Source organism: Schistocerca piceifrons, chromosome 5 (assembly GCF_021461385.2).
Source record: "Schistocerca piceifrons isolate TAMUIC-IGC-003096 chromosome 5, iqSchPice1.1, whole genome shotgun sequence".
NCBI classification, from domain to species: Eukaryota; Metazoa; Arthropoda; class Insecta; order Orthoptera; family Acrididae; genus Schistocerca; species Schistocerca piceifrons.
In genome coordinates, this window is record NC_060142.1 from 255,695,792 (window position 1) to 255,715,897 (window position 20,106).

Here is a 20,106-nt window from a genome sequence, read left to right on the forward strand (position 1 = left end):
CTGAGAGATGAATTCTAAGGGAACCTTTATTACTCAAGCATTCCGTCTGAAATACATGGTAATCAAATGGATCATGAAAGAGATCTTCCGATAGCTGCAATTTTCACAAGTGAAGTGATACTAATGACAGTCAAATGGAAGGAAAGATACTTCTAAACCATCGACGGAACAGCAAAACCATTGTGAATTCAAGGGAAATGAAAGGTGAATATAAGAATATCAAATAGTTCAAATGCTGCGTTTCTATTATGTTCCGGTTTTCCCACAGTCACTATCAAAATGTGCAGAACGGTTCAAATGGCACTGAGCGCTATGGGACTTAACTTCTGAGATCATCAGTCCCCTAGAACTTAGAACTACTTAAACCTAACTAACCTAAGGACATCACACACATCGATCCCCGAGGCAGGAGTCGAACCTGCGACAGTAACGGTGGCGCGGTTCCAGACTGTAGCGCCTAACAACCGCTTGGCCACCATGGCCGGCTATAAGAATATCCTTTCATCCAAGACTATAAGGACTGACGCATGTGCAGGACACTTTTATGCAGGCTTTAATTCAACAACTTCGGACCGCAAAGCCTAGCAAATATTACCGATAATACACCCTAAAAGAAAGAAAAACCGGTGCACCACGAAGGAATTACTCGAATGGAACGGAAATCGGTAGATGTGATTTACAGAAAAGCAAATATTTATAACTTCAGAAGAAACCAATGAGTTGGTCAAGCGAAAGAGCTTCACAAATTGGGCAAGCCAAAATCACGTTAGTCCGCTATATGGAGACAGTTACTCTTCTTGGCACTAATTGACAGTTGTTGTACGTCCTTCTATTGTCAAACTGTGGCGTTAGATCGTCAAAATCCATAGATGGTAGAAGGGACCCGCCTATAATGTTCCAAGGATTGCAGATTGAGGAAAGGTAGGGTTTGGCAAGCACGGAGACAACAATAGAAGCTCTCGATGTGTGCGGACAGGCATAACCTGGTTGAAATGTAAGTCCATGATAGCTCGCCACGAAGGACAATAAAACAGGGTAGTAGAAAATCATCGACATACCTCTGTGTTGGAAGGGCGCCGCGGGTGACTACCAAAGAGAACCTGGTATGAAATAACGTGGCATCCCAGACCATCACTCCTGGTTGTCGAACACTCCAGTGAGGTCTGGGGCTTCACCAGACACGTCTACTCTCGTCATCGGGGCTCAGTGCGAAACGGGACTCATTCTAATAATTCCCTCGTGGTGCGTCGGTTTTTGTTTGTCTTAGAGAATATTTACAAGGAGTTTCTGAGTCTGAAATGTTATATGATAATCTTCCTTGTCCTTGTGATGGACGTTCTCCTTACGGCGTAAAATCGTCTGCCGTTTGTAAATGAATACTGCTCACAAATAGTGTGCTCTGAGATGCACCGATGTACTGTAGCTCAAAATTGCAGTTTGGCACCTAAGGTATAATTTTTTTATATCGTACAGGAAGTGAAGTCTGGAAGCACTCACTACATCGGTATCATGCTCATAAAGTAGTGTTATGCAACAGTTCTGATAAAGACTCATCTAGAATATCGCGTCAAAGTTCTTGAGGAAAAACGATCTTTTAGCTTACAGAAACTAGAGAGGTATAATTTAACTATTATTCGAAGCATCATGAGGAAAATACTTATGAAAAGGTTATAGAAGTAGGTCGACGTTCTTACCTCATACCAGTCGGTATTCGGGAAAGGTACGACAAGTATAAGCAGGATCAGTACTCTACACGTCATCAAGGAATAGTTTTCACAGTTTAACGTAACTTCTTGGATTTTGATCGTGCTTAGGAAATTGATTTATGAAACATCAGATGAAAAATATTGAAACAAGAACCATTGACGTGGATTCACAAGTAAGACACAAATGTCTGCTACCTCTTGTCCTAAATTAAACAGACTGCTTTACTAAGAAAATTTCGTGTCATTATTAGTAATAGAAATTTCCAGCGAACTGCGAATCAATATGGCATCCACGTAAGTGGAAACGCTACAGAGTAAGAAATTAAGTTCACTAATACCAGCAGATTGATGACAAGAGAAGATGGCGGATTATTAGCGCCAAATCAACAGTTCAAGGAGTACGCTGTGACAAACGCAATCTATTTGTGAAGCTTGCCAAATTCAATATCAAACACCCAATATTTAACAGAAACCTTCAAGTATTCGTGTTCTTCAAATATAACTCATCCCTGAAAGAGTTACGTAACCCACCTTTTTAAAGGATTCCTGAAATAATGCTACTGTAGGAGGATCTATGTCTTCTATAGTTAGTAACGTTTGAGAAATACCCACATAGAGACCAACAGAAGAACGAATTAAGAAGAGAATGTGGAGGCTCCTTTCAAATCCTTCACCTTGTCTCAGGGCAACCGACGACTGATGGGGTCGCACAAGCTGGGGGAAACTAGGACGACCTCGGATTACGTGAAGGAGATCTGCGGGCCGGGTACTTAGCAAGACGCAAAAGATACGACTCTAGAAGGCCTTTGGGGCTCTGCGAGGATAGCCTGTATTTAACTACGAATTAGAGTATTCTGTTATCGGCTGTCCACTCGGAACTATTAGACGGCCGGAGTGGCCGTGCGGTTCTAGGCGCTACACTCTGGAGCCGCGAGACAACTACGGTCACAGGTTCGAATCCTGCCTCGGGCGTGGATGTGTGTGATGTCTCTAGGTTAGTTAGGTTTAAGTAGTTCTAAGTTCTAGGGGACTGATGACCTCAGAAGTTGAGTCCCATAGTGCTCAGAGCCATTTTTTTTTTAACTATTTGGATCTTTCAGTTTTAAGTGATCCACAGTGAACATTCACAATCACTCCACTCACATCTAAACCCTATTCTTTCCCTTTTACTGTCCAGTGTTTCATTCCTCTTTCTGTTCATTGAGTGTATTTCAAATTCTGTACTTTTCCACTTTACTAATTTGCGAGCCTCAAAGAGATGGTTTATTTGATGAAAATCGACTCCTAGCTGAAAAAGGTTTGAATGCTGTTGCTTTTTATAGACCAATAACACGGCGATCCAGAGAAGCAATTTTGCTATTCAATTACCTCATACCACCTCACTTTGCTTCTAATCCTTCGAAAAGGCATTTACAAATTTTGAACGTTATGACACGGTAACTTTGTTCTTCTTCTTCTTCAATTGGCACTACATCCCGGCGTGGGACTTGGCCTCCTCAATAATTTTCTGCCATTCTTCTCTGGACTTCGACCTCAGTTACGGCAACCGACTCGGGCAGCGTCCTCTCCAACCTCGTCGCTCCGTCTCAACCTATGACTTACTCTTGCTCTCCTTCCTCCACGTTCACTGCAGCAGGCTTTCCTTGCGGGATCTGTCTCATCGAGTCGCATTACATGTCCAGCCCATCTCAGTCTACACATCTTTATGAACTTTACCACATCATCCGCCTTATAAAATTCGTTGTTCCTTCGCCCTCCCCAGGTCCAAAAATCCTCCTCAGTATACTTCTTTCACGTGATCTCAGTTTCTTTTCACCCTGCTTTGTAATTGTCCATATTTCTGAGCCATAAGTAAGTACTGGGTGTATCAGCGTTTTGCTAAGTCGGCACTTTGTCCCTCGTGATAGATTTAAAATGTCGCAACATTCCAAAGTAGCGACGGTTAGAAGTACATATGCGAGCGGTAATTTCAGTAAAGATGGTCCCATTTGCTTTTATCTTTAACCCCACATAGGTAAAACATTCCAATCGCTCAAATGTCATTCCATCAAGGGTTATCGTGGGCTGTAAGGGATGGTTAGTGCAATTACACATATACTTCGTATTTTCTTCGTTAATTCTCAGGCCTATCTTCTCTGGACTCAATTTCAAAGCTGAAAATATATTTTGTAGATCTCTAAGTGTTTTGCTCATTAAATACAAGTCATCTGCATATCCCAGCAACTGTACAGACTTATAGCGGATTTTACCTCTTGTCTGAATTCCCGTTTCACTTACTTCTTTTTCAAGTGTCAAGATGAAAAGTTGGTAGGAAAGCCCATCTCCTTGGCTTAGCCCAGTTCGAGTGGGAAACTGCGGTGATAGCCTGGGCTGCACCCGCAAGTTACACGGGGGATGCTTTAGGGTGACCTATAATAATTTTTCTCTCATTGCCTCATAAAGTTTGGGCAGGTTTATTGTGTCATACGCATATTTAAAGTCAATGAAAAGATGGTGGACACCAACATTGAATTCATGTGTCTTTTCTACTATTTGTCGGAGAACCAATATCTAATTAACAGTTGACTTTTCTGCTCTGAACCCGCATTGATAGTTTTCAATAATGTCTTCTGCTACAGGTGAAAATCCACTAAACAGGGTATTTTATAGTACTTTACTCGTACAATATTTAAAGGCTGTTATCCCTCTGTAGTGGCTGCATTCAAATAGAGCTCCTTTCCTACGCACCAGACGCACTGTCCCTACATTCCATTCTTCTGGAAACTCTTCCTTTTCCCAGATGAGGCACACAGTCTTGTAGATCCTACGATTTAGCTCAACTCTTTCAGCTTTCAATAGTTCAGATGTTCTATTGGCAGTCCCTGATGCTTTATTGTTCTTGAATCTAACAATTTCTTTGTTCATTTCTCGTTGGGAACGGGTGAGGTACTATGTCATCATCTTCTGGAAGGACTGGGATATCTTCGATAGGGACTCTGAAGCATCCAACAGTTCACTGAAATACTCTACCCAACGCTCCAATACCTCTTGATCATCGGTTAGTAGTGTCCCATTTTACTTTTACTCAGGTTGGTGACGTCTTAAATGCTCTTCTTTCTCAATTAATTTACTGATAAAATTTTCTAGTATCATTTGTCTTTCCAGTTGTCTCCAGTTCTACCATCTTCTTTCTTTCACGTTCCCTTTTCTTCTACCGGTACAGTTTCTTGTCTTCTTTCCTTTTATCTTGATAATTTCTTACCGCTAGACGAGTATATGATTACTCAAGCATTTTCCTGTATGCCAGGTTTTTCTCGCTTTCCCTTACTCCACCACCATCTTCAGACACCAGTCAGCACCTCTGATCACAGATGTTGCACTGAGGGCCGATAAAAGGGACAAACGCGCACGAAGCTGGGCGCATTTACTGAATTCTAATAAGCTATTGAACGTTATCCGTATTTTTCGCTTGTGAACGTGACCGTATACAATCCACCGGAAGTAGCATATTGACGCTCTCAGTTACATAATTTCTTGGTGATTCAAAAAAAAAAAAAAAAAAAAAAACCGCGAGAAAATTGTCACTGACTCCTACGTTATTTAGGAGTTCTTTTGTACTGAAATGTGTTCTATAACGACTGTCTTTGATCCGCTAAGAGAGGGAACTGTTGTTTCCAGTATTTTTCTGCATTTATAAAAAATTATGGACCGCCATTATAGCTGTCACGAGTCCAGTAACTAAATCTCAGATAGCTCATTGCAGAAGGCTGGAAAATCTAACATGTTGTGTAAGTGTTTTACAGCTGTGTATTACAGGTTGTGCTGATTCCTCAACTGATGTTCAAATATCCATCATTCCGGTTCCGGTCACTAGTGACACTTAGTTTCATTCCTGGGATGCTGAAATGTACAGTCAGAAGCTGCTGCGTAGGTAGATCATTGTTACTTGGGGCCGCTGTCAGCTAGGAGTATCGATAACCGTTTGCACACATTTTGGCCTATGAACAAGCAGCCTCGTACCAGGCATCCTCTCACACCTTAATACTGATCGGGCTTCCGTTTGTAGCGTAACGAAAGCTGCCACTGGAGCTATGAATCAGCTACCATTAGCTATTATGCCATGGAGCCCCTTTCAGCTAGGTAGAGGCGGTATATATCCGATCAGTGTGTGTGGTCGGGCCAGTGTGGCCGAGCGGTTTTAGGCGCTTCAGTCTGGAGCCGCGTGACCGCTACAGTGGCAGATTCGAATCCTGCCTCGGGCATGGATGTGTGTGATGTCCTTAGGTTAGTTAGGTTTAAGTAGTTCTAAGTTCTAGTCGACTGATGACCTCAGATGTTAAGTCCCATTGTGCTGAGAGCCATTTGATTTTTAGTGTGAGTGGAAACAACTGGGCAATACCAGGCAGCAGCATTAGTCACAAATCCGTATATGATGTGCAGATCCGTGGAATGGTATAACTGCACTCATTCAGTGTTTAATGATGAGAAGCTATGCATTAGCGAGACTATTAAGTGGACGACCACAACAACATCGTGAATCCTTGTGCAGACAGTTTTCGTGTTGCTTAAAATATTATTAGCATTGTGTCGAATTGTGTCATAAAAACTGGACAAAAATTCAATGAGTCAGTCGAACATATAGATGACGAGCAGCAGCCTTGTTGGAATGTTGCACAAATTCTATGACAGCATATGCCATATGCAGCTGCTACGACCAAAGAGTCTCAAACAGGACATTTTTCACGCTGGTCTATATGGTACAAAATGTTTCTGGGTTACTCTCTCCATCGCAGTCAGAGGCATGAGATGCACATCAGAGGTGGTATGGGAGAGTCATTAGTGGACGGCGATCGATCCACACTACATTACCGAGAAAATCCTTTGACTACGTTTATTTTATTTATTTATTTGTTTTTTTTTTTTTTTGAGTCAACAGTCATCTGACTGGTTTGATGTAGCCTAGCACGAATTTTCTCAGAGTAGCGCTTGCAACCTACGTTCTCAATTATCAGCCGCATGTATTCCAAGAGCAGTCTTCCTCTACAGTATTTGCCCTCTACAGCCCCCTATAGTACCATGGAAGTCAGTCCCTAATAACATAATATATGTCCCCTCATCCTGTCCCTTCTCCTTGTCAGTGATTTCCTCTCCGATTCTGCGCAACACCTCATTCCTTACCTCAACAGTCCACCTAATTTTCAACATTTTCTTGTAGCAACACAAATAAAATGCTTCCATTCTCTTTTGTTCCGGTTTTCCCACAGCCCATCTTTCACTACCATACAATGCTGTGCTCCAAACGTATATTCCAAGAAATTTCTTTCTCCAGTTTAGTCCTATGTTTGATACTAGTAGACTTCTCTTGGCCATCATCGCCCTTTTTGCCAGTGCTCGTCTGCTTTTGATGTCCTCCTTGCTCTGTCCGTGATTAGGTAATAGTAATACTGCACGAAAAAGTATTCGAAGATGACACACGACACTTCTGTGGTTGTCTCTCGTACGATTTTGTATTCCAGCGAACAAAGTGTTTGCAAATATCTGCTATAATGACTGAAGCTAATCTGCCACAAGTCTGTGGATTGGTAAATGATAATAATCACCAAGTGTGCAACCCGTGTTGTACAACAATAAAATTTCTTTCTTCTCGCACCACAGAAACAGACATGCACACACACACACACACACACACACACACAAACATAAATATACATGCATCATCAACGAACATCTGTCAAAGCTCAATATCAAAATTTCTAGCGCTTGGCAGTCACAATAATAAACATAATAATCGAGTTTGGTCACTTTTCGTACAGTGGAGTAGAAGTTTGTGGAATCTGTTGTCCTAACAAGTGTTTGTGACAGTGGTTTATCCTGTCACCATATTATCAATATCCAAACGTGTTTTCATATTTAAGTCCACTTGTCTCTCCAGAATTACATAAAAAGCTTGACAGTTCCATTAAAAACAATTCGGTATCACAATGCGGTAGCTATGAACGTAAAAATAACTTGCGTACGTCACAAAATTCATCCCAATGATCGCTGCGACTTTCTGGGAACCGCATCTCGAAGTACTCACTGATTAGAGAAGACATTTGTATATGATCGTATCAGGTAGGTTCAAGTTATATTTAGTATGCCATCGTTTCCAAATAAAATCTAGCATTCTAAAAAGTAATGCCTCTGAATTTTTCATGTAAAGACTCTAAACAGTTTTTTTAATTAAATGACTTTATTAATACTCTACATCTTCAGTCCTCATGCCTAAATATTTATTTCTCAACAGTCAGCCTGGCGATGAACACATTTCTCTCTACGAGACACCAGTTTTTTCATATCGTCACTGCAGAATGTTTGACTTTTTTGATGGAGTCCAACCTCACCTCTGCTTGCACCGCTTCATCACTATGAAAGTTAAACTCTTGAAGGTGTTGTTTAAGTTCTGAAAGCATGAAAATCGGATGGGTTGAAATCAGGATTGTATGGAGGAATATGAGTGACAGTGAACCCAAGGCGTCAGACTTTTGCGGATGTAGCTGCGCTCATGTGTGATCTTTTATTCTCATGTTCAAGGAGAGGGAGCTTATGTGTGGACGTAGTCTTCAAATTCGTGCCGTCAGGTTTCTGTGCTGTTTCACACTCACTGACATAGTTACGTTACCAATGCCGTGTTAGACGCTTCAATTCTGTACCCTCTGACGGCAGAGGGTTACAACATGCGTTAGTGATGCGACAAAGTCGACCGTCTAATAAGAATGACAGGTAACAAGTCAACCGATATTTAGAACAGAATGAAAAACTTGGTGGCATTACGTTTCAGCATACCCTCGTAACTGTTCCCTACTTCGGTAGAAGTGCTTAATCTGCCTCCACGTCTGCCAGCGGACATTGCAACACTATCTCACAAAGACGTCGAAACCCCGGTTAACAGCACCAGGCCTCCGTTTCGTTCTTACACCACCATCTTCTCTACCTCATCACGGTGACTGCAAGGCTAAAATCTCAATTAGTCAGTCTCGTTTGAACCCGACGGCACTGACACACATCTCAGCTTTATCTCTGTCTCATCCTGAGACCTTACAATACCTGCAATTATTTTTAAATAACAAATGTGAACGAGCCCAACATAATCATAACAGACTACATAGCAGATATCGGAAAAATGTATTTATCTAGCCAATTTGGAAAGAAACGTTTCCATCAGTACTAAAAATTCAGGCACGAAATCTTATGAATTTTATTGTGCTTAGTTTGAGAGCGACTGCGATTTCTTCGTCAACCAGAAGCAATACTACGAAGACTCCACTAAATCTTGTGACAGAAACGGTGCTAGGAATGACTTCTTGCTCCCGCATTTATATATTTTGGAATTTTGCAAAACCGGTCGATAAACAGGATCCATTTTTTTCACAGCAACAGTGTCATTTGAAGGTCATAATAATGGTATTAGTCGACAGAACAGAAGAATAAAATAATGCTAAACAGTGTCTAAACATTACAGACCAGGAAACTTCACGTTTATTAGAAGTTTTAATTCTTTGAGAATATTTCCGAAGTTGTCGATTTCAACTAAAATATTTTACCCCGTTTCCTTCACCAAACGTTAGAAAGACTTTTGCGCAATATTGATTGGAAACGTGGGATACAAATCAGTCATTTACTTCTGTGCAAACATGCAATTTTATCCTTAGTTTTCCTGGGTCAGAAATGGGAACCTTCACGTTGTGTCTGTGTTATACTCTGCACATCTATGGCAGAGGGTAAAGATGCCACCAACATTTTTCCTGCGTGTGAGAAAGCATCAGAAATGGAACGCCGTCCTGATCTATCCAGTGAAACTACAGAAATAAAAACACGCCTAATGTTAAGGGAGCGCAGATATCTTTCTAAGCGGTGTCCACTTCGAAGAACGCCTATCTTTTAATGATTGGTTCAAATGGTTCAAATGGCTCTGAGCACTATGGGACTTAACTTCTGAGGTCATTAGTACCCTAGAACTTAGAACCACTTAAACCTAACTAACCTAAGGACATCACACACATCCAGCCCGAGGCAGGATTGGAACCTGCGACCGTAACGGTCGCGCGGCTCCAGACTGTAGTGCCTAGAACCGCTCGGCCACCCTGGCCGGCTTTTAATGATTGAGACAACTCGCGTTTCATATCCGTGACAACTCTCCTCTATTTCGTGATAATACAAAACGAGCTGCCCTTCTTTGAACTTTTCTCACGTTATCCGTTCATAGCCGGTAAGGATCATATATGTGCAGCAATACTACAAAAAAGGACGAAAAAGCGTAGTATGTGCAGTCTTCTTAGTAATTCTGTTGCATATTCTAAAGTAATTAGTCTTTGGTTCATCTCTCCTATGACATTTCCTAAGTGATTTCAGTTCGTGCGTAGTGGTAAAATCAATGTATTTAGTTCAATCTCTCTCTTTTTCTTTTTCAGATTGGTATGATGTTTCATGCGACACCACGAAATCCTCTCCTGTATTAGTCTTTTCGTCTCAGAGTAGCACCGTACGTCTCAGTTATTTGCTGGATGTGTTCCAATCTTATTCTTCATCAACAGTTTTTATCCACTATAGTTCTCTCTTCCATTGTGGAAACAGTTCCCTCATGTCTCAACAGATGTCCTATCATGCTGGCCCTTCTTCTTACCGGTTTTGTCCACATACTCCTATGATCGCCGATTCTGCGGATAACCTCCCCACTCCTTACCTTTTAACTCCGCCTAATTCTTCTGTTGCACTATATGTCAGATACTTCGGTTCACTTCCGTTCCGATTTTTCCTCAATTCATGTTTCACTACCATACAGTGCTGTTCTCCAAATGTACATTCTCAAAAATTCCTTCCTTAAAATGAAGCAGACTTCTCTTGGCTAGGAATGCCCTTTTCTCCAGTGCTAGTTTGCTTTTTGTGTGCTCCTTGCTCCGTCCGTCCTCGGTTATTTTATTTCCTAGGTGGCAAAATTCCTTAATTTCGGCTATTTCGAGATTCCTGATTTTGATATCAAGTTTGTCATTTTTCCTACCGCTCATTCTTTTTGTCTTTCTTCGATGTAATCTCAGTCCATACTTTGTACTCATTGGACTGTTAATTCCACTCAACAGATCCTGTAATTGTCTTTCACTTTCGCTGAGAGCAGCAAATCATCAGCGCATCATATCATTGATATCCTTTCAACCTGGATTTCAGTCTCACTCTTGAACCTTTCTTTTATTTCCGTCATTGTTTCTTCAATGTTTAGATTGAATAGTAGGGACGAAAGACTACCTCCCTCTCTTACACCCTTTTTACTCCGAGCACTTCGCTCATGGTCTTCCACTCTCATTATTCCATGTTGGTGCTTGTACATATTGTATATTACTCTCTTTGCCCTACATCTTACGCCTATTCGCCTCAGAATTTCGAACATTTTGCACATTTGGACATTCAGGAACGCTTATTCCCGGTCGACAAATTCTATGAACGTGGATGATGTTTTTTAAGTCTTGCTTCCACTATCAATTGCAACGTCAGAACTGCCTCTCTAGTGCTTTCACCTTTATTAAAGCTGAACTGATCGTCATCCAGCAATTCCGAAATTTGTTTTCCCATTCTTAAATCTACAACCATTAAATCTGAGTTATTTAACATATAACCGACATTTTATGAAATTTATTAGTATTCGTGAGAAGGCCTTCACACTATTTCTTCTTTGGGGCCAACCGTGCAGATATCTTGTCGAAATTATTCTGCAATTCGTTCACATAGACCAGACAAGCTGATAGGGCGACTGAGATTGTCTGTTAAATTCTTGAAATAATTACGAACAGCAGAAGGCCTATAACGTTACATTTGGGAACCTCAGATACCATTTCTGTTTGAGTAGACGACGTCCCATGATACTACTCACTGTGATAGTTTTAACAGGAAGTCACGAATCCAGTCGGACAACTATGAGGATGTCAGACTGAATAGAAGCCATCTGTGATGAAAATTGTCAGTCACCCTTTGGAAATCTGGAAATAATCATCTTGAGATCACTTGTCGTTAGCATTGAAGAAACAATGGCGGAAATAAAAGAAAGGTTCAAGAGTGAGACTGATATCCAGGTTCAAAGGATACCAATGATAAGATGCGCTGATGATTTGCTGCTCTTTCACAAGAGCGACATTTTCTGAATCGGTGCTGGTTATGAGTCAACAGAGTCATTTCGAGCATTGCGAAAGAAAAATAAACAAATAAACATCCGGAGAAGTGCGAGTAGGACTCACGTACCGAGGGTTTGGTACAAACTTTATTATTTATACAGACATTTCATTGACACCAGGAATTGAGAATCTAGACATTTCTGGCTTTTTATCGATATCGATGCAGGCAAGATATACACCTACACATTCCTGAGAAAAGGGGATCTTAACAGGACAGGGAGGCATTCGGATAACAAATGAGAAAGAAGTGATATGATTTAATTAAAAATGACCAATTATGGACTTTTTTCCTTTGCATGTAGAGTGAGACCTTGCTTCCTTGCAGATACTCTATAGTTTTGATGAGCCAGTTTGGGAGCACGAAAATTTGTGACATAAATAGCAATACCTTTTGATTCCATTGAGTTTGAAGCTTACGTTAATTATACCGCCAAGGACTGCAGACCTTGGAATACGTCACAAATTTCAAATTCATACGTCTACCTGTTGCTAATAAAAAGAGGTCTTAAAAGATGGATGAATAGACAGACAGTTATTTAATAAACAACCCAAAAGAATTTTTTTCTTGTGTTATAATTCCGATTTAATAATTTTCGGATTTTTTTCTTTAGTTGTAATGTGAAATTTTGATTCTTGTCAAATTTCATATTTCTAGGTCAACATGAAATACTGTATAGGTTTTGATGAGTTAGTTAACGAGTATCGAAATATGTGACATAAGTGGCCTTATCTTTTTGACCTTGTTAACCTAGAAGCTTAAATTCTTTCACCGTCAGAGACCTTACAGATTAAAATATGATATAAATTTAACCTTGATATTTTTAACCATTCTTTCCTTGAGAAAAGTGTGACAGACAGGCACCCAGAGGGACAGATGCAACAAAGTGATGCTATAAGGATTTCTCTTCTACCGACTGAGGTGTGGAACACTAATAACTGGAACAACACAGACTGAGAATTCGCCTAGAAAAAACGAAAGTTACTTTGCAACTCACAAAATTTAATAAGAAAGTTTTAGTCAACGATGATACCTGAACCTTGATGTGTCTTCGGCATTTGTGTGAGGCGGTGGAGAGTGGTTGAGGAGACTAGGTCGTGGCTTGTAATCAATGTGGAACACCGGCCGTGGTGGTGGAGGTGGTAACCGGCCGTGGCCCGCTGTGAACCAGTGGGGCTGAGGTGTCGGGTGATCGACCCCCGCTCCCTCCTACGGCAACCACAGAGCGATACGCCGCCACTCCAGGCCACGCCAGGCCGGCATATAAGCCGCGCCAGCCGTCACTGCGGCACAGTCGACAACAGGTAGCTCACAGCGCCGACACCACCAACATGAACCGTCACGTAGCTCTGCTCCTCTGCGCCTCATTGGCGCTCGTCGCGGCCGCCGAGGTAAGCATCACCTCTCGTCGCCAAGGGCCACTCCGCGTTTCTAGTGCAAAGTCTTCAATTAGACACAGTCTTCCATAAGCACCCACAATTCTTGATACACAGTTGCCCACAATGCTTTCAGGTAGCAAACGTACTTCAGGCGCACCACTAAGGAACTGCTGTAGGACCTTTGTTTTCTAGTAAGTTTATAAGTAGCCTGGTGGCTATGGCCCCATGCTGCCATTCTCCTACAATGATGTTCTGTGCGTGGGTACCCAAATATTTGAGATATCTCATTTTACACTTTCTTAGACTGCTGTAGTTTCAATAGGGAATATATGACTTCAAGTTTGTAAGCATTCCTAACTTCGGCTGTCTTCTTAATAACCTACCACATTGTTATCATTAAAGTTCAGCTACTCACAGAGGCCCAGTGTCGGCTGTGATAATCATACGGCACCGACACTTGTACGAATGCAGTTCAATAAGTAATATAACACATTTTTTTTCTGAAACAGGGGTTGTTTTATTCAGCATTGAAATACACCAGGTTATTCCCCAATCTTTTAGCTACACAACACTATTTTTCAACGTAATCTCCATTCAATGCTACGGCCTTACGCCACCTTGAAATGAGGGCCTGTATGCCTGCACGGTACCATTCCACTGGCCGATGTCGGAGCCAACGTCGTACTGCATCAATAACTGTTTCATCATCCGCGTAGTGCCTCCCACGGATTGCGTTCTTCATTGGGCCAAACATATGGAAATCCGACGGTGCGAGATCGGGGCTGTAGGGTGCATGAGGAAGAACAGTCCACTGAAGTTTTGTGAGCTCCTCTCGGGTGCGAAGACTTGTGTGAGGTCTTGCGTTGTCATGAAGAAGGAGAAGTTCGTTCAGATTTTTGTGCCTACGACACTTCAGAGTTGATCGTTTGACCATGGAGAAGGACATCGAACAGAATAACCCCTTCAGCGTCCCAGAAGACTGTAACCATGACTTTACCGGCTGAGGGTATGGCTTTAATCTTTTTCTTGGTAGGGGAGTGAGTGTGGCGCCACTCCATTGATTGCCGTTTTGTTTCAGGTTCGAAGTGATGAACCCATGTTTCATCGCCTGTAACCATCTTTGACAAGAAATTGTCACCCTCAGCCACATGACGAGCAAGAAATTCCGCACAGATGGTTCTCCTTTGCTCTTTATGGTGTTCGGTTAGACAACGAGGGACCCAGCGGGAACAAACCTTTGAATATCCCAACTGGTGAACAATTGTGACAGCACTACCAACAGAGATGTCAAGTTGAGCACTGAGTTGTTTGATGGTGATCCGTCGATCATCTCGAACGAGTGTGTTCGCACGCTCCGCCATTGCAGGAGTCACAGCTGTGCTCGGCCGGCCCGCACGCGGGAGATCAGACAGTCTTGCTTGACCTTGCGGCGATGATGACACACGCTTTGCCCAACGACTCACCGTGCTTTTGTCCACTGCCAGATCACCGTAGACATTCTGCAAGCGGCTATGAATATCTGAGATGCCCTGGTTTTCCGCCAAAAGAAACTCGATCACTGCCTGTTGTTTGCAACGCACATCCGTTACAGACGCCATTTTAACAGCTCTGTACAGCGCTGCCACCTGTCGGAAGTCAATGAAACTATACGACACGAAGCGGGAATGTTTGAAAATATTCCACAAGAAATTTCCGATTTTTTTAACCAAAATTGGCCGAGAAAAAAAATGTGTTGCATTACTTATTGAACTGCCCTCGTACATATCCTATTGCTTTAAATTGGAACCCACTTACACTGGAAAAAGAATTAGTTCCAATTTTGGCCACCAGGTGCAAATCTGGCGCTGTGAATGCAAGAAGTATAGAAATGTTACCATATGTAATGGATTAGGAACAGGACGTGGGCAGAAAATGTTAAACCAATGAGAAAGGAATAATGTTGATTTACACAAATTGTTCAGTGTGTGCGCCGGAAACGTCGGCGAGATATTTTACAGGGATAGAGTTGCACCTTGTGGGCAAATTCGAAACTATTTTTTTTTCAGCATAAATAGAATCCACATTAATGCACTAGCATAATTACCACATCTCGTAGCCATACAATAATTACAGCTCACACAGAACGGTGAGTAGTTTCACTTTAATCATAACCACCCAGCAGTTGAATATGTCGTACGACAACTTATTTTTATTCAGTCAGTGAAACCGACAGCGTCGTTTCCATCATGGTACCCAAAATTGCTTCCATATTCAGGTAGATTTCTATGTTGACCTGAATTTTACACCTTCATTAAAGACTTGTCCTTTGATTTTTCTTCGATTTTTGCTTCCATGTTTCCAACTGTGGTTCTGTCACATTCACTGATAGGCATTCTGATTTGAGAATGCGCAGTAGCACGTAGTTTTTGAGATTCCTGTGAACGCACTTGTTTTGCTGTTCTATTATGTATACTTGCCCTTCCGCCGTAAGGAGTAGTTACCGACAATAGTGACGTAAGCTAAGACATAATTTGTTGTTATGGTATTCAGTGCGAAGACTGATGTAGCTGTTCTCGTCTTCTCTTCTGCAGACGCCTCTACGTTTAAAAGATGTCATACTCCATGTTTCGACCTACAGATCAAGGGATTTGTTTTTCTTAATGACAACGACCAGTTCAGTAGTCCTCATCCGGAATTCCTGGGGGAACTATTTCACCTCCACAATATATTATCACAGGGGCTACCATCATCAATAAACGTAGGATTAAAACGGCATGTTCTCGGAAAATATAATAGCTGTAAACTCCCGTCCTTTTCAGCCAATCACAGTACCAACACACCAACTCCTTGTTGGCTTATGTAAGATTGCAGCATAAGTCATTCAGACTGTTGCTCCTGCAACTACATGGAAACGTTGCTGTACTACTTCCGGAACCCTATGCTAGTCTGGCCTCTCTACGGATATGTATGTGTTGTGGTTGCACGAACCGTACGGTGGCTGAACCGTAGAGGAGCACAAACACGACTGTCCACTCCACTCCCCCGCCTCCCGCCCCCTTTAATGGTTAGGTGCGTGGTACGTGAGGGGTGGCATTGTTATCATGAAGCTCACTTTTACCTTAAGAATGGCAGCGAATGTCTAATGTATGGATACTACCAAACACTTATGAAACGTATTGAAATGATCCCGTCGCCACTACTGACAGCTAAATATTCACTATAAACGTCAACCAAGGGACCTGTGCATAACCTTCTTACTTTTATAGTCTTCAACAATGGCAGTATGTGAAATGAATGTATTCGTTGGGATGAGGGTGGTTGTGGAAATGAGAGAAAACTCTTTAAAAACGTATCGTATGACGTGAAATAATAATCATGAATTTATGATACATCCTTGTATACACATGACTATGTGTCTAAAACTATGTTTTGGATTCAGAATTTTTCTTCTGGCTTGTGCAACTTGCAGAGATCAGAGAGTGTCAGTAGGGCCACATAACCTGTAATTGCAACTCGACTAACATTTTCAATTACAGTAAGCACGTTAGGTCGTAGTAGCAATAGGTAAGTTTGATTTTATCCATACATCCAATAGGTAAATCACAACTCAAGGCGACAATGACAAATATGTTTGTCGTCAAGGAAGATAAATTCATTTAGAAAAATCGGCTTGTACGGCAGACAGAGATAACGGACTACCGCACTGGCCACGGTTATTATTTATGGCTATGCTGTATACATATTATACAGTTAATAAATACTTTCAAACAATTAAAATGTATTTGTGATAAGACAAAATGAAAAGGGAGTCTCTAATTCGTTATTAATATGTTACATTTGTGAAGTATTGGTCTGCAGCTGCGCATCCGTGATGCCTTTTTGCCTATGGTAGTCGAAAATCTCTTTTATGTTAGAATTTTCCACAAACAGTGGAATAGCGCAATATTGTTGCACAATGTCAGAAACTGGTTAAAAAACCTTTCTGACCACATCGCATTCGTTTCTGTACGATCAGAGTGTGTTGAGGTAACGGAATGATGACTTAAAAAATAATGTATACGATCACAAAAGTAAGTAAAACATGGTTGCTTGGGAGAGAAATGGGCGAAACAAATAGCGCTACAGGGAAGATTAATTATATCTCTACGCGAAGAAGTGATTACCGGCTAGCAGAAGTAGACTGGCTGGAAAGATACGCTGTATGCAAACCAGGTAACCGTACTTGGCTTTGGAAAACAGCAAGTCAGTGTGGGTCAGCGGTACCCATACACACACACACACACACACACACACACACACACACACACAGACGTACGTGCGTTGTGGGTCGGGAGGGAGTGATCCCTCCGATAGTGAGAGCGATCCAGTCGGCTGTTGCGTCACCAGTGCCGCAGGTCTCGGATTCGCCCACTGGCACACAGGCGTCACGCCGGAATAGCTGCATCTGCAACTGACGACACAATAACCTTTAATAGCAGCATACCCCGCGATAGTATTACATTTATTGGTCCCATCTGCTATTGGATACCTAGTATCCTAAAAAAAATGTGAGGTCAACATCAGTATGTCGTTCAAAACCCATCCTACGCAGTTAGCAAATAACGTAAACTTAATTAAGGCTTGAGTGTATAAATTTCAGCATAGTTGTCACAACTTGTATATTAGACACAGGGACAGCGTATTAGAACGTATGGAGGCCTTCCACGAAATAATTACAGTAAGTGAACTGTTGGAATCCTTCTGCACCAGGGAGGACACAAAGCGACAGACATGAATACCTGACTGACCATTTCGAATGCACAATCAAAAGGCATAAAGTAAAGGATTACGGAAAGCTCAGACGTACACAGAAACCTAAAACGACAGTGAGCTGTCATTCTGAACGAAAAGATTGACAACGAACACACAAAAGTAATAAGGGCCATAACAAAATAATCCTCTTATTTCAAACCACATCATATGCAATAGAATACACTCAGTTTTATTTATTATTGATCCACTTTTTGTAGAAAATGGTATTTTTGCAAACATATCAAATTACAAACCGAGTAAGTTTACCCAATATCATTCAGAATCCAAATTCTGTCATACGCTTTAGTGTTTTTAATTAAATGGATGACATATTTGAAAAACAGCCTAAACTCATTACTCTACAACGTAATAAACTCTAAAAAATTAAGATCTTCATAAATAGAAGAACTATTTCATACCTCTCTCAATGAGGAAATGCTAGATGCGTGTAACGTCTCTAGTGATGTCTGTAAACTCTGAATGTCTTAAGTCCAAATGCAGCGCTCCAGAGAAAGGCTGCAACGAATATTAAAGGAATATTTCGTCATATAAATCCACCAAAAGAATTCTGAACAAAAAGCGATAAATTTAAAACCTACTTGGTTCTACATCGATGATTTTCCAAGAACAACGTAACTAGAACTAAACCTGCAAACCAGAAGCTGATGAAGGAGCAAAGCCACCAAAATACGTCATAAACAATAAAAGAAGAAGAGTAATTTAAAATTTAGTAACATTTTACGAAAGGTCTATATTTCTATTTCAAACAGAGTCACAGTAAGTGCCTGCACAGCATGTGTATATGTAAAGTAACAGAGTTCTAGTTTGAAATATAAGTGACAGTATCAACGATCAATTTCCGCTGTAGGTTTTTGAGTTTCCTCTTCTTCTTCTCGTGCTGTACCTTAAGTTTGGTGACAAAGATTTTGGGACGTGGTCGTTAACGACAATTTCACCTTTTGTACATATAAAATTAATCGCGTAATTCAAGTACACACTTAGCACAAATTTATTGCATACTCTCATACCAATGCTAATTTTGGTATACATATCTTCAACAACTCATTACGGAAGACTTCAGAAATGTACTGAGTGAGGTGGAGCATTGGTAAGGTGCTAAGAACGTTTTCGTGAAGATGGTGGCTCCAGTTCCCCAACAGGCTCCCGAATTACAGTTAAAAGCGATTGCCACGATGGTATCTTCAGAAGGGTACGGGCGATACCGCCACTTTATTCGGCAACACGAATTAGTGTGCATGCAATGAGTCCTCTGGTTACAGCGAGTGGTGTGCTGTGTTGCAGGAGAAGTACCCAGCCACGTTCGACAGCCTGGACCTGAAGGAGCTGCTGTCGGATGAAGCTCGAGTCCAGGATGCGATGCGCTGCCTGCTGGAAGAAGGAGATGCAGCGTGCAGACCCGCCGGGAAGGCGCTCAAGGGTGAGACCCATCGAAGCCTACACTCTGCTACCCAGTAGGATGGTATAGCCCAAACCACACCGAGCGAGGTGGCGCAGCGGTTAGCATACTGGACTCGCATTCGGGTGGACGACGGTTCAATCCAGCATCCGGCCATCCAGATTTAGGTTTTCCGTGATTTTCCTATATAGTCCAGGCAAACGCTGGGATGGTTCCTTTGAAAGGGCACAGCGGACTTCGTTCCCCGTCCATCCCTAATCCGATGAGACCGATGACCTCGCTGTTCGGTCTCTTCCCCCAAACAATCCAATCCAATCCAATCCCACACCACAAGCTCACACTCAAAATGAGACCCGTGCCATGAATACAGTGAGTCTGTATTCAGTAATCGGGTAACTGCAGATGGCAGTAACGGGGTCCAAATGGAACAATGATGACTGGATTATGAGTGTTCCCTGAATTTAAACAAGTCTGCTTGCAATTAAAATTGAGTGTTGTGATAAAGGTATAAGTCAGTCTGTAATTCCAGTCTACTGTGGGTGATACTATGTTATGCACAGTGAACAACCTCTGAGACCATACTCTGGTTCAATACAGGGAATTGATTCTTCTCTCTGAGTATATAGAGCTTATTGGTCCCCAGGGTAAAATTAGGAAA

General features: G+C 41.7%; 1 protein-coding gene across 1 annotated transcript in view; it reads left to right on the plus strand.

Moving 5' to 3' along the window:
- Window positions 1–20,106, plus strand: part of LOC124798924 — a 52,973-nt gene that overhangs the window by 27,157 nt on the left and 5,710 nt on the right. The window contains exons 4-5 of the mRNA XM_047262457.1: window positions 13,054–13,273; window positions 19,334–19,469. Of these exons, the coding sequence (XP_047118413.1) occupies window positions 13,054–13,273; window positions 19,334–19,469 (356 nt within the window). The remainder of the gene's footprint in view (window positions 1–13,053; window positions 13,274–19,333; window positions 19,470–20,106) is intronic.